Source organism: Herpailurus yagouaroundi, unplaced genomic scaffold (genome assembly GCF_014898765.1).
Source record: "Herpailurus yagouaroundi ecotype Mexico unplaced genomic scaffold, PumYag 28, whole genome shotgun sequence".
NCBI classification, from domain to species: domain Eukaryota; kingdom Metazoa; phylum Chordata; class Mammalia; order Carnivora; family Felidae; genus Herpailurus; species Herpailurus yagouaroundi.
In genome coordinates, this window is record NW_024412376.1 from 95,323,015 (window position 1) to 95,338,299 (window position 15,285).

A 15,285-nucleotide genomic window follows, 5' to 3' on the forward strand; every position below is an offset into this window, starting at 1 on the left:
GTCTCTCTCTGTCCCAAAAATAAATAAACGTTGGAAAAAAAAAAATTAAAAAAAAATAAATAAATAAACATTAAGAAATATGTATATATATATACACATATATATGTATATATATATGTGTATATATATATATATATGTGTGTGTGTGTGTGTATATATATATATATATATATAATCACATGGTCCTCTGACTGAGCCAGCCAGGCGCCCCCTGTTTAAGTAAACTTCTTAATTGACGTATAACATAGATCCAGAATAAGTACAGACCATCTAAGTAAACAGCTTAATGTATAGTTATAAAGTGAACACACTTGTATATCTGCCACCCAGATCAAACACACACACATATATATGTATATGCATTTGTTCATTATCAACACTGCCAAGTCTCCATGCTCCACCCTGGTCATTGTCCCTTCCAAAGGTACTGTTTTGACTTTTATCATTATACATGAGTTTTATGTGGTTTTTGTTTGTTTCTATGGAGATATAATGGACATATAACAAACATATATTTGATCGGGGTTGCAGAAACACAGGTGTTTTCACTTTGTAAATATACATATAGCTGTTTACTGAGATTTTCTGTACTTATTTTGGACGTATGTTATATTTCAGTTAAAAAGATTACTTAAAAGACTTTATGGATATGTGGAATTTAGTTTGTTGAACTCTCAACATTTAACCTTTTAGCCTATTTTGCAGGAAATGTTATTATCCCACTTTCTGACTCTGGAGGTCAATTATCGGTACCTAATCATATTTTTTTTCTTGCTGTGCTCATTTTTTAGGGCTTGGCTACCTCTGTGAACTTTATAACCAAATGAATTATTTCTTTTCTTTCTTTCTTTCTTTTTTTTAAAGTTCATTTATTTTGAAGAGAGGGAGAGAAAGAGAAAGCGTGTGAGAGAGAGTGGGGGTGGGAGGGGGAGAATGAGGGAGGGGCAGAGAGAGAGAGGGAAAGAGAGAATCCCAAGCAGGCTCCATGCTGTCAGCATAGAGCCTGAAGTGGGGCTTGAAACCACTAACCATGAGATCATGACCTGAGCCAAAAGCAAGAGTTGGTGGCTTAACCGACTGAGCCACCCAGGCGCCCCCAAATGAATTATTTCTTACTGGGTCTCTAGTCTGCTGTATGAAACAAATTACATGAACCAAGGTAGTATGGCTCCACATCTGGGCTCTTAACACCCCCTGGCCCCCACCGCTACTCACACATAGACACAAACACACACACACACACACACACACACACTGTCTTTTTCTGTATTAATGCCACCTTCTGTCTTCTCTATGATTTTAAGACTTTGACCACTGGTTTTTGGCATTTCCCTTCTCTCCAAGATGGTCACTACCTTGGCAAAGTCTGTTTATTTAGATGATCAACCCACCACCCTGGCTTTTGTGCTCTTTGATCTCAACTTCCCCAAGGGTAGGCACAATTTTAAAGATCCTCTTTTCCCCAAACCCCAAGATTCCAGTTCATTCACTGGTTATTTACCCAGATGTGAATCTAGGTATGGCTCTGAGGAATTTTGCAGTTATTTATTTATTTATTTATTTATTTATTTATTTATTTATTTAGAATTTTGCAGTTATAATTACAGTCCCAAATCAGTTGACCGTTAAATGGTGAGATTATCAAGATGGGCCTGATTTCATTACACCAGCCCTTTAAAAGGCAGAAGGGGAAGTCTGAGAGATTCAGTGTTTGAGAAGGACCTGCTTTGAAGATGCAGGGAATCACATAAGGAGGAATGTGGGCAGCCTGGAGGCGCTGGTTGACAGTCAGCAAGGAAACAGGGACTTCAGTCCTGCAAAAAATTGGGTTCTGCCAACAACGTGAACTTAGAAGCAGGTTATTCAGATAAGAGCCTTCCTTCAGGTAAGAGCCCAGCTGGCTGACACTTTGATTTGGCCCCATGATATACAGAGCAGAGCCGAGCCTAGCTGCCCTAGATTCCTGACCTCCAGAACTATAATAAATGAGTGTTGTTTTAAGATGTTAAACTGATAGAAAACCTCCCTTCCACCTCCATAATCCTATTGTCATGTCCAAACCATGCAACCTTGTCAAAACCTGGAATTCTAGTCTTAAATGCCAATTTCCTGTGCAGTGATCTCATCCTCCTGTTTCCACTCCTCAGCCTCCAAGTGATGCCTCCATGGGTTCCCTTTCTACCTGTCTTTTCCTGGCTTTCTTTCTTTCTTTCTTTCTTTCTTTCTTTCTTTCTTTCTCTTTCTTTCTTTCTTTCTTTCTCTTTCTTTCTTTTATTTTTTTTAAATTTATTTTTGAGAGAGAGAGAGAGAGAGAGAGAGAGAGAGAAAGACAAACAGAGTGCCAGCAGAGAGAGACGGAGACACAGAATTCGAAGCAGGCTCCAGGTTTTGAGCTGTCAGCACAGAGCTTGACACAGGGCTCAGACTCACAGACTGCAAGTTCGTGGCCTGAGCCAAATTCGGGCGCTTAACCTACTGAGCCATCCAGGCATCCCCCTGGTTTCACTTTCTTCTGATGAATCACGTCACCCACTCAACTCCTTGCTCCATTTTCTATTGCTTTATCCACCTAGCAAAACCACATTCTAGAATTTATTCAACCTTCTAACTTCTCTATCTTTATTAATGGGAATTCATAAGCAAGAATTCTTTGTGAATGGGAAAGCCATGCCCACTTGTGGCTTTGATGCTGCTATATTTGTAGAATCCACTCTTAGGGGTCCTTAGTGTTGCTGTGCAGTCTCTCTCTAGGTCCCTTATTACTACTGGGAGGACAAATGTTCCCTCTACCGATTTAGGTCCAGTGGGGTGGGGAAGGAGCTGAAAGTTAACTGACAACAGATTAAAGGAGAAAAGATAGGGTTTATGGGGTTTATATACCAACTTAATAGGGGCACATGGTGGGGGGGGCAGGAGAAAGGGCTTCCATGGGAGAACAAAGGACTTTTAGGAAAGACAAATGGGTTTTTAGGGAAACAAATGAAAGTATGACCATTTGTGATAATGTTTGTTAATGCAATTTCTTATCCATGTGGGAGTGCTTGATCCTTTTCCTGGCAGTGAAGTTCCCTTGAGAGGGGCTTTATGGCTGTTTTACTTTCTGAAGATTTTGTCTTTGGTCAGATAAGGGAAGCTGCGAGAAGGCTTCTTTCAGCATCCACTGACTGCATCTCAAATATCTTCAGTTTAAAATCATCTTTAGACCAACTCCATGGGGCTGGGTGGGTCCCTACATTAGTATCCAATTTGTTTCCTTAGGCCCTTGTGGTAGGCAGAATAGTGGCCTCCCAAAGATGTCATGTCCTTTTTTTTTTTTTTTTTTTTTTTTTTTTTGGGACAGAGAGAGACAGAGCATGAACGGGGGAGGGGCAGAGAGAGAAGGAGACACAGAATTGGAAACAGGCTCCAGGCTCTGAGCCATCAGCCCAGAGCCTGACGCGGGGCTCGAACTCATGGACCGCGAGATCGTGACCTGTCTGAAGTCGGACGCTTAACCGACTGTGCCACCCAGGAGCCCCAAAGATGTCATGTCCTAATACCCAGAATGTGGGTGTGTTAGGTTGCCTGCCAAAGGAGAATTAGGGTTGCCTATGAAATTAAGGTTGCTAATCAGATGACTTTAAAATAGAAAGATTATCATGGCTTATCCCATGTGTCTAATGCAATCACAAGGGTCCTTCAAAGTGGAAGTGGGAGGCAGAAGATAAGAGAGAAAGAGATATGATAACAGAAGCAGGGGCAGAGTGATGCTCTGTTGTTGGCTTGGAAGCTACAGGAATGGGACCATAGGCCAAGGAATGCAGGTGGCCTTTGGAAGCTGGAAAAGTTCCAGAAAGGAGTGCAGACCTGCTGACATCTTTGATTTTAGCCCAGTCAGGCCCATTTGGACTTCTGACCTATGGAAATGTAGGATAATAAATTTTTGTTGTCTTAAGCCATTAAGTCTGTGGTATTTTGTTATGGCAGCCATAGGAAACGAATATAGCTCTATTCCAGGGCTTATCATTTTCTCAAATCCCTGGTCTCCTCACACTGTACCTTCAGCAGATCCTCCAGCGTAGGAGAGAAAGTACATTTCTTTCCATTTTCTTTCTTTTCCCTAATGAAAATATTTATCTGCATGAATCTGCATGACTCATCCTGACTCCCTTTCCTTCCACCACAATTAAAAAAAAAAAGTTTCCTTTTCTTTTTTTAATGTATTTTTATTTTTATTTATTTTTATTTTTTAATGAAATTTATTGTCAAATTGGTTTCCATACAACACCCAGTGCTCATCCCAAAAAATGCCCTCTTCAATACTCATCACCCACCCTCCCCTCCCTCCCACCCCCCATCAACCCTCACTTGGTTCTCAGTTTTTAAGAGTGTCTTAGGCTTTGGCTCTCTCCCACTCTAACCTCTTTTTTCCTTTTCTTTTGTAATGTGAATTCCTCTAGATTTCATTTCCACTCCCTTCTTAAGGGACCTGATTATACCAGTTAACCACCTTTTCTTCTTTATGACTTGTCATCTTGGCATGCACACACATTCCAGCCTGTCCAATCAAGTAAGAAATATTCTTTGAACCCAAGATGGCCTTAAGGGATACTCCTTTCTCTCACCTTCTTGTTATAGTGAAAACTTTGGGAGGAGTTATCTGTACTCTGTTTCCATTCCTTCACTTACTCATGGGTGTTCAAGTCATTACAGACTGACCTTCCTATCACGGACCTCACGGGGGAGCATGGTGTACATAGCTGCTTGCACTGTTTTTTACTTGCTTTATCTTGGAAGTAGTGAAAATAAATATACCTTGGACACATTACAGATGTTATATACATAACCCAAATGCCCCATGTCCATAAAATAAGTCCTGTATGAAACCTGGACTCGATAGGGGAAAATTGACTCTGAGAAGCTCACTCCTTGGAGTGAGCATTAAGGAATATACTGAGCCCTCACTAGCTCCTTGCACTTGGTGGCCAGGCTGGAAATTAGACTGAGAGCTCAGGACAGCTGGGAAAGGCGAAGAAGGCATTAAAAGTCCTGTGAGAAGGATGAGCAGAGCTTCTCATAGTAGACGTCTATATGGGAGCTTTGATAGTAGGGTGACTGATTCATGGAATTACAGGCCCAGAAAGTTTGATCCTTTAAAGAGAATACTGTTGTTGATTTTGCTTTGGTTTGCCATTCTGTATAATAAGCCATACCCTTAATCAACATTAAACAAATTTATATCCTTTGCCTGTGTCTGTTGCTGACATTCCATTAAGCACTGATACCCTTGTGAAAACCATACAGACAAGTCCCTCACTGGTGTGATTATTGAAAAGGAGTATTACCACCTGCCCGCCACAAAAAAAGAAAAACTTCCAGTTATTTTTGGAGTTTTCAAAAAGCAAGGGGCACTCAGGAGTGGGTCAGTCTGTTAAGCATCTGACTTTGGCTCAGGTCATGATCTCGTGGTTCGTGAGTTTGAACCCCACATCAGGCTCCGTGCTGACAGCTCAGAGCCTGGAGCCTGCTTCAGCTTCTACATCTCCCTCTCTGCCTCTCCCTCACTGACACTCTGTCTCTGTCTCTCTCTCAAAAAATAAATGTTAAAAAAAAAAAAAAGTGAGGCTCAAGTGATTTCATGAATGAGTTTGTTTGCTCCCTTCACCTGAGGTCACCTTCCTTATCTATCTGTTCGTGTCCATGCATACTGCCTACAAAAACATAAGGTGACACCCCACCCCTGCCAATGCCCACTTAGATCTTCAATGTGTGTTTAATGGGTGTGGACTCCAGATGGCCCCAAAGCTTTCAATTAGGATTGTAAAGAAATCTTAATTTTGATAATTCTGTGGTTTGATTATAAGGCTCATAAAATATGACAAACAGTGACTTCAACTAGCTTGGAGAGAGTTCAGGAGATCAATGTTCATCAGAGATCCAGTGTCCTTCTGTTTACTTGCTCTTCAGCCTAAGAAATCAATAGAGAGAAATGGGCAAAGGTCTTACATAGAATATTCATGAATAAACCACAAATGATCATTAAACATTAAAAAAATTTACTCTAAGTCAGAGAAATGTACATTAAAACACTGACATTTGTCATGTATCAAATTTTAAAAGATTGAAATTATTATTCCATCCAGTATTTGTGAGAGCTTAGAGGAACAAACAACCTTTTAAATTTTGGGAGACTGTGAATTTGGCACAAATAATTTTGTGGGAAATATGGCTATATACATTAGAAAAATTTTTTTGCATTAAAAATTTTAAAACAAGCAACACCTTTTGCCTGAGCAAGGCGCCTTCTGGAATTTATCTGGATGTGTGCGATGAAATAGCTACAAGAATGTTTTGTGACTAATAGGAAGATTAGTTAATTATGGTATATAACAAACAAATGAATACCATGCAGCTATTAATTATAAAGTTGTAGAAAGATATTGAATGACAAGGAACCATGTTTGCAGTTTACAATGTAGCAGGTTACAAAATAATAATAGTTACCATCTATCGAGTGCTAACCAGTGATAATAATTCTGTTCAGGGCTTTACACACATTATCTCATTTACTCTTTCTAACTACCCTAAGAGATTGTTTCCACTGATTACCAATAACCACCTGAAGATCAAGTAATTAGTACAAGCAGAAATCTCCAGGGTTTGGGTGAACCAGGATACAGATGCAGGCTATCTGACTTCTGGGATGATGACTTTCATCTCTGTACCTATTGTATGTAAGCTCATTTTGTTTTTTAAGAAAATGTGTATGCATAGAAAAAGACTAAAAGCAGATGGTATGGGCTTGCTGGGTTAAAGTAATTTTTTTTTTATGTTTCTTTTTGAGAGATTGAGTGTGCCAGTGGAGAGGCAGAGAGAGGGGGACAGAAGATCTGAAGTGGGCTCTGTGCTGAGCCACCCAGGCGCCCCTCCAAGTCATTTTTTTTCATCTTGTTTGATATTACAACAAGAGAGAAAAATAAGTTTAGTTATATGGTAAAAAGAAAAAGTGCCAGAATGAGAATGCATTCAGTGGGAATTCCAATATCAGGCTCTCTAAATACTGGGCAGTTACTCTTCTCTGGTAATATAAAAAAGGAAGGTTATGAGGTGGAGGGCAGAGAGCAGCAGTCTTAGAAGCTATGAGTTCCCCATTTACCCTAACTTTTGACCCTGTGCAAACTAGTCTCCTTTTCACCAGGTGACTCACCTGGAAATGAGGAAGGTCATCTTTAGGTTCCTCTCTCCCTATATTTTGTGACCTAAACTACCCAAACAGCAAAACAGAAGACAGGGCATTTGAAAATGATTAGTGCAGGGGCACCTGGGTGGTTCAGTTGGTTAAGCCAATGACTCTTGGTTTTATGCTCAGGTCATGATCAGGATTCATGGGTTTGAGCTGGATTGTTCAGCCGGGTTTGAGCCCCACGTTGGGCTGTCTGCTCTCAGCACAGAGACCTCTTCAGATCCGCTGTTTCCCTCTCTTTCTACCCCTCCCCTGCTCGTGCTTGCATACACATGTGCATGTTTCTCTCAAAAATAAATATTAAAAAAAATGACTAGCCCAAAAATAAAATGCTAACTTATAAGCTAAAATGACTCATTTCTTAACAATGCAATACATTTATTAAATGTTGGCTTTAGTCTGAATTTATCAAATTGATGGCAATGATCAGCTTTAGAGAAATCAGCAAATTGCTATGCTTCTCTCCCTCCACAATTTCCACCTAGAAAAGGAAGAGGCACAAATCACTTCTGGAGAATAGTATAGAAAAGGTAAGCTTCCTGCTCTTACTTCCTTCTGAGTGCAAAAGAGATAGCCCTTAAAGCTTGGTTTTTAGGTGGATCTTTAGAGTGTATTAGAGTGAGATTAGGAATTAATGTAACGTTAACTAGCACATACACTGACATATCAATATGAAAAAATCAAACTATTCTAAAAATTAGACTAAAAACAGGCAGAAAGTTTTAATTCTTTTCGTGTTTTTTTTTTTAGCTCTATTTTGGGTGAGGTTATGACTGTAAGTATTGTCATTGTCTTTATACATACGTTTTAGTGACTAAAACACTGACATTTCATTGATTTATTTTACTTTTAAACAAAATTATTTTTCCCAATATAAAGGTTGCATATCTGCATGAAACAAATATAGAAAATTACACTAAAATAGAGGGAAAAAAAGAACACTGATGTCATAACCCAGAAAAATAACACTTTCTTGTATTGCTAGCTATTTTCTAGGTATAAGTTTTTGGTTTGTTTTCATTTTACGTAATTGCAGAATGCTATATTCAACTTATTATTCTTTTTTTATGTGCTTTTTAAATCAGATTCATGTGTATTTTTTCCATTTTTATAATTCCCCTCTTGGAATTGCCTTCAGAGTTTGCTGGCAACTTTTAAAATCTTTACTGATACCAGTAAAGCTTTATTCTTCAGAGGGCATTTTTAAATTTTGCAGTTATCAAGAGCCAGCTTTGAAAAATTTTACTCAGCCTTGGCTTAAAGTGACAAATATATTTGTATATGGGTCTTTAAACATCTTTAAACGGTCTCAAAATTAATCAAAAAAAAAAAAAAAACAATTTCACCCAAATGTTTGAGCACATCATGGATATATACTTTAAAATCCTTTAAAAGTATACGGTATGGTATTTTTAATATTCTAAAAAATTATGTATAATCAATTCCTCCCTCCTTCTCTTTCTCTCTTTCCTTCTGAAAGAAAGAGAGCAAGCTGGGGAGGAACAGCGGGAGAGGGAGAGAGAATCTTAAACAGCTCCACCCACAGAGCCCCACCACTGAGAGATCATGACCTGAACTGATATTAAGAGTCCTGGCTCCAACACTGTGTTAAACAACAGCAGTGAGAGTGGACATCCCTGTCGTGTTCCTGATCTCAGGCGGAGAGCTCTCAGTTTTTCCCCACTGAGGAGGATATTAGCTGTGGGCTTTTCATAAATGGCTTTTATGATTTTAAGTATGTTCCTTCTATCCCGACTTTCTCGAGGGCTTTTATTAAGAAAGGATGCTGAATTTTGTCAAATGCTTTTTCTGCATCGATTGACAGGATCATATGGTTCTTATCTTTTCTTTTATTAATGTGATGTATCACATTGATTGATTTGCGAATATTGAACCAACCCTGCAGCCCAGGAATGAATCCCACTTGATCATGGTGAATAATTCTTTTTATGTGCTGTTGAATTCGATTTGCTAGTATCTTGTTGACAATTTTTGCATCCATATTCATCAGGGATATTGGCCTGTAGTTCTCTTTTTGCTGGGTCTCTCTCTGGTTTGGGAATCAAAGTAATACTGGCTTCATAGAATGAGTCTGGAAGTTTTCTTTCCCTTTCTATTTTTTGAAACAGCTTGAGAATAGGTATTATCTCTGCTTTAAATGTCTGGTAGAATTCCCCAGGGAAGCCATCTGGTCCTGGACTCATTTGTTGGGAGATTTTTGATAACTGATTCAATTTCTTCACTGGTTATGGGTCTGTTCAAATTTTCTATTTCTTCCTGTTTGAGTTTTGGAAGTGTGTGGGTGCTTAGGAGTTCGTCCATTTCTTCCAGGTTGTCCAGAGCCTAAATGTTCATCAATTGATGAATGGATAAAGAAGTTGTGGTTTATATATACAATGGAATACTACTTGGCAATGAGAAAGAATGAAATCTGGCCATTTGTAGTAACGTGGATGGAACTGGAGAGTGTTATGCTAAGTGAAATAAGTCCTACAGAGAAAGACAGATACCATGTTTTCACTCCTATATGGATCCTGAGAAACTTAACAGAAGACCATGGGGGAGGGAAAGGGGGGGAAAAAAGAGAGGGAGGGAGGCAAACCATAAGAGACTCTTAAAAACTGAGAATAAACAGGGTTGATGGAGGATGGGAGGGAGGGCAAAGTGGGTGATGGGCATTGAGGAGGGCACCTGTTGGGATGAGCACTAGGTGTTGTATGGAAAACAATCTGACAATAAATTTCATATTTAAAAAAAAAAAAAAAAGAAGAGTCCTGGCTCAACTGGCTGAGCCACCCAGGCGCCCCAAATCGATTTCTTATATAGGCTTCCTGGCTAAAACTTGTCTTTTTAAAAATAGAATCCACACCCAACACAGGGCCTGAACTCACAACCTTAAGATCAAGGGTCGCACACTCCACCAACAGAGCCAGCCAGGTGCCCCATAGCTAAAGATTTCTAGCAACGGGTGAAGAATTAGCAGTAATTCCTAGTGTTGCTTTCAATAACGATTTTTGTTTCTAAATACAAACCAGAAAACAGATGAAAGTACTAATTTCCAAGGGTAGATGCAGTAGGCAAATTTTGGGATAATCTTATACATTCATAAAGCCTGATAACCAAACTTTTTCTCGAATATGCACACTTTCCGGCTTTTCCACACGAACACTGCTGCAGAGAAGTATTTATTACAGGAGTGTGAAGAATACAATTGAACTGTTCATAGTAATATTTTTATTCAAAAATCTGCTCCTCTCCCCCTTAGATTCAGTTCCTGAACTTACTGTCCTGGGGCGCAGGCACCTAATTTCTCATAAACTCTTTCAATAGCGACCTACTTGCTCTCTGGGTGAGCAACGGGTGTGAGAGAAAAAAACCACGGTGTTAGCGTCCCCTGGTGCTTAGGGGCGCGGGACAGACAGTGACCCAATCCAGAAAAGGTATTGATCAGCTTGCGTAGCGTCCTGTGATCACCAGGGCTAACTGACACTGTCCCTTTGGTACAAGCCCTGGGGAGTTTTGGGTTCAACTCTGCGCTCTCCAGGAGTGTCATCTCCGTGACCCGGCCCTGCGGGAGGGTGGCGGTCCGATCCAATGTCCGGCTCAGAGCACACGGAACCCGTTCGCGCCCTCCGCTCGGGCGCCGGGCGGTTAGGACATCCAGGCAGGCGGTGCCACTCCTCCTGCCCGCCTGCGGGCACTTACCCCGAGGGAGCCACCGCCCAGCACTCTCCCCGCCTGCAGTCCAAAGATAGCGAGGTAGAGCCCGCGTCCGCGCAGCCTGCGCTCGCCTCTTCGCAATCCCTCCACCTCGCCGGACCCGCTGCCAGCAGCCCCGGACCCGCATCGTGCCTCACGGCAGGCGCCTCTCCAGGCCAGCAGCGGCGCGTGTGAGTGCGCGGCCCACCGCCAGCGCGCCGACACCATCGGTGGGCTGCCTGAGGTCCGAGAGCGCGGAAAGTAGTCCCGCGGAGAGGGGGAGGGGGGAGGGGAAGGGGGTCTGCCGCGCGCTCCAGCTGTGTCCTGAGTCCTCCGTCGTTACACAAGGAGTCGAGAGCCCGCAGGAGGGAAGTGGGAGTCCTGGACCATCCCGCAGAGTTTCGGAGTCACAGGAAGGAAGCAACCTGGAAAGGAGCCGGGGAGATTTTGGAAAAGCTCTTCAGGATTTAGAAAGCGCAGGACAGATGCTTGATGCCATTGTTAGGAGCTGCTTCCCTAGGGTGTGCAGGAAGGTCTGGCTCACTCAGCTCGGCGTTTATATAAATGACTGTTAGTGCTCCTCCTCTGAGCACACGGACCCTGAGATCGAAGCCCTCGGTTCAGCTGAACCACTATTAACCCGAGTGAGTAAATGGCGAAAGCTACTGGGGATGTTGTGTGGCTTGAGTGGTCCGTGGGTATTGCACGTATATTTGGTTGAAAATAGAAAACTGTTCAGTTGAGATGACTAGGTTTGAGTTAGCCCCTCCCACTTTCGTTTGAAAAAACGAGTGTGAAATACCAATTGAGAATTCACATCGGTTTTTCAGAAATCCATGTCTTGGTGCAAACGGATTTTGTGTCTAGTGGTGTGTGTTAAGAGCCGGTGGGTGAAACTCTTGTCTTTCTCCGAATGTACGAAACAAGAGTTGATATAAGATGGATAAAAACTTACTGAACATGGAAGTTACTACAAGGTGGGAAGAGAAATTTGTTGATATTAGTATTTTTAAAGGGATTAACCAATATACTTTATGTATTTTTCTTATCTTCAGGGCATAAATTTTTGTCCCTAACTTTAACTTTGGATGGCTGGCTTGTTAAAGAGCTATTGAGTTCCCTTTTGTAATTTTCTTTCTGTGGATAGTTGATTTTTAATGATTAACTTCAAAAAATTAACCAGCTTATTACAATACTTATTAGAAATAGTACTGAAGAAGTTAGAACAATACAGAAAAATTCAAGACCAAAATGTAAATATAGCAGTTAAAAACAAGAACTGTAATGTTGCCTAGTTTTATTTTCTTGCCTAATAGTAAAAATACAAAAGCTTGTTCCACTTTTAGAAAAAAATAGATTTATAGTAACAAATATGTATTGGTTATCTTTGTTCCAAACCCTGAGTATTCAGCAAGATTAGGAAACACATTCTTTTGTATTAAGATGCTATTAAAATACACTTAGAGCCCAAATCTGTCTCTGCATTTATTTTTATTAAGCTTCCATGAAGCATTTGAGGTGAGCATAAGTATTACAAGTGGAAAATAAAATACAATCAAGAGTAAAGGGAAGCAGGTTAAAATGGACTTGGACAGATGCTATGCAAATTAAAATTGCCTCCTGGGAGCCACAATAAAAAGGGACGAATAGTCACACAATTCAATGAGGATAAAGGCAGAAACCTACCAGCTCCTTAGAAAAGCTTTTCTTGGCATTCATTTCTGAGGGAAATGTCTTGTGTTACAGAAGATGCAGAGGGGATTGAAGAACAGCAGTGGGAGAGCATCCGTGTGCCCATCCTAGTAGTCCATGCTGTAGTACATTTCCTAGCTGTAGTTGCAGTTTTCCTTGCCGTAAGTGTTGTGAGAAGCCCTTGTTGGATGCTGAGACCTTATGGTCATACATGCTGCTGTTTGATGGTTTGGGGTTTATTCAGGGATGAGTCTAGACTTTTTAGAGGGATAGATGGACCTAATGTTCTTCAAGTACCCTGTATTTCTATGTCAGGAGTTTTTGATAGAAGTTTGGCAGCAGATACAGGTTATATCAAGAGGGAAGGCTTATTCTGTGTTGCTTTCTGGGGTTATGGGATAGGGTTGCGATTTTTTAGTGAAAACTTAAAAAACCGAATGGCTGTCATCTCTATAGGATATAGGATCTGTGGGTCTGCCTACAGAAAGCTAAAGTTTATCCTTTAAAATATCCATTCTCGGGGCGCCTGGGTGGCTCAGTCGGTTAAGCGTCTGACTTTGGCTCAGGTCATGATCTCGTGGTCGGTGAGTTCGAGCCCCGCGTCAGGCTCTGTGCTGACTGCTTAGAGCCTGGAGCCTGTTTCCGATTCTGTGTCTCCCTCTCTCTCTGACCCTCCCCTGTTCATGCTCTGTCTCTCTCTGTCTCAAAAATAAATAAACATTAAAACACACACACACACACACACACACACACACACACACACACAAAATATCCATTCTCCGTTCACAGTAGGTTGTGAACAAGTAATGATAAATTGTCTTGGTGGTTTGAGCCTCATTTCCCACCCCCCCCCACAGCTTTATGAGAAATAATTCACATATCCTACACAGTTCACCTATTTAAAGTGCACAGTGTGTGGAATCATTTTCATCATCCCCTCCCCTAGAAACCCATTAGCAGTTACTCCCCCTTCTCATGATACCCCCCAGCATAGTTTTTTTTTGTTTTTTGAAGCAAGATATTCTGTTTCACTCAGTGACTGTTACAAAGTGGCTATCTATTTTTTGAGCCACACAGTTAGCTTATTTATAGAGATAAATAAAATGCCCGTTCAGAGAATCATAACATTGAAAGTTAGTAGCACACTGGTTGTTGAAACCCAAGGTGAGTGGATGTGAGTAAAGCAAACGTACTGATTTCAATGAAGAAGTTTTGATTTTGACAGAAGGGTACAGTCAAATCTTGGCAGTGTCTGAAACCCCATTGAACAAAGTTTCTTACACTTTTGCTGATCACTAGCCCAATCTCTTTGGGTTTGCAACTAGAAAAAAATTTTACACTTTAGACAAGAGCTGGCTGGAAATCAGTATTTAGGGCCAGGTAGCATTAGGTAGCTCTCTGTCATTTCTCTGGTATTATGTTCTTAGAGTTATCTGGAAAGGCAAAACCGGAAGCCTCTAGAAAGTAATAAGCCTATGATCTCCCTCTGGGGCCATTTGAGTGGAGCGTCTTACAAGGTAAGAAGAAAAACTCTCTGACAGGTACCCAAAGTTTGGATACTTTCACACAGGAGGTCCTGCCCTATCTGCTTCCTGACCTGCACAGCCCAACCCTGGCTCCACGCTTACTGTATCCTAGGACAGGGGAGAGAAGGGATAGAAAAGTTGGAGGGACAAAAGAATACTTAGAAAGGGAGAAGAAAATACTTCATTTTGCCCCTTTTATTCAACCATCCTGTATTAATTTGGAATGCCTTAAGACAAGATCATTATCTTCTGGATAAAAGGAAGTGGCCATCAATGGGTGGTTGAGTGCTTTCTCTGTGCAAGTGTTTTTATATTCGTTCTCATTTGATGCTCAGACTAAACCTTCCAGGGAATATTTCAATCCCATATTTATAGAGGAGGAAGCTGAGAGTTCACTGGGTTACTCATAGTGGGGACAAAAAGACCATATTGAACTTTATTAAAGTTTAGCATGCCTGCCTTCTGTTTCCCTTTCTTTTTGTTTCCCTCCTTTTCTTTCTTTTCATTTCTTTTTTCTTCTCCTTTTATCTTTCTTTTCTTTTTTCTTTCCTTCTTTCTTTCTCTTTCTTTCTTTCTCTTTCTTTCTTTCTTTCTTTCTCTTTCTTTCTTTCTTTCTCCTCTCTCTGTCTCATCTGGTAATTTGTTTCACAGTTTACTTACATGTTTACAGAGCAGCTCACTGTAAGTCATGTGGGGGCATAAATTGTTAGGGAGTAGGGAGGCCAGATCTTATTAGGGTCTGATAAATGTCATTCCTTCATTTTCTACCTTTGATGAAAGCACTTCATCTCTCTGGACCACAGTTTCTTTATGGGACCAGAGAACATGTGGATTGGGATGGGAGGGATCTATATTTTATTTCAGGAGTCTAGAAGTGGAATGTGGGGTCAGCTGACATTGCCAGAGTGGTAGTGCAGAGTATCAAGCATCCTGAGGACATTTCATATTCCTATGTGGCCCATCACTGCGAATGCTAAAGGTATTCCCATTATTATCCTATTATTTTTAAATAATGTTCAAGCTATATTTTACAACCTAAGTGTTCTGCCAGTGGAATCATTACTCAGTAAAAGTCTAAAGACCTAGCATCTGGTACGTCAATACTAGCTCATAGCCTCTTATAAAAATTTTTTTTTAAGTTTATTT

General features: G+C 40.7%; 1 protein-coding gene across 6 annotated transcripts in view; it reads left to right on the top strand.

Annotated features, from left to right (window-relative positions):
- ABCG2 (ATP binding cassette subfamily G member 2 (JR blood group)) overlaps nt 1-15,285 on the top strand; it is a 129,981-nt gene that overhangs the window by 51,681 nt on the left and 63,015 nt on the right. Inside the window, exon 1 of one of the 6 annotated variants that reach the window (XR_005791499.1) lies at nt 10,710-11,112. The exons of 1 other annotated variant lie outside the window; for it this stretch is intronic. Coding sequence is in view for 1 of the 5 variants with exons in the window: in XM_040478583.1 (XP_040334517.1) it covers nt 10,817-11,112 (296 nt within the window). In the remaining 4 variants the exon portion in view is untranslated. Of the gene's footprint in view, nt 1-10,709; nt 11,166-11,239; nt 11,566-15,285 lie in introns of those variants that run through there. 4 more of the 6 variants (XM_040478583.1, XM_040478602.1, XM_040478612.1 and 1 more) reach the window with 4 other exon arrangements.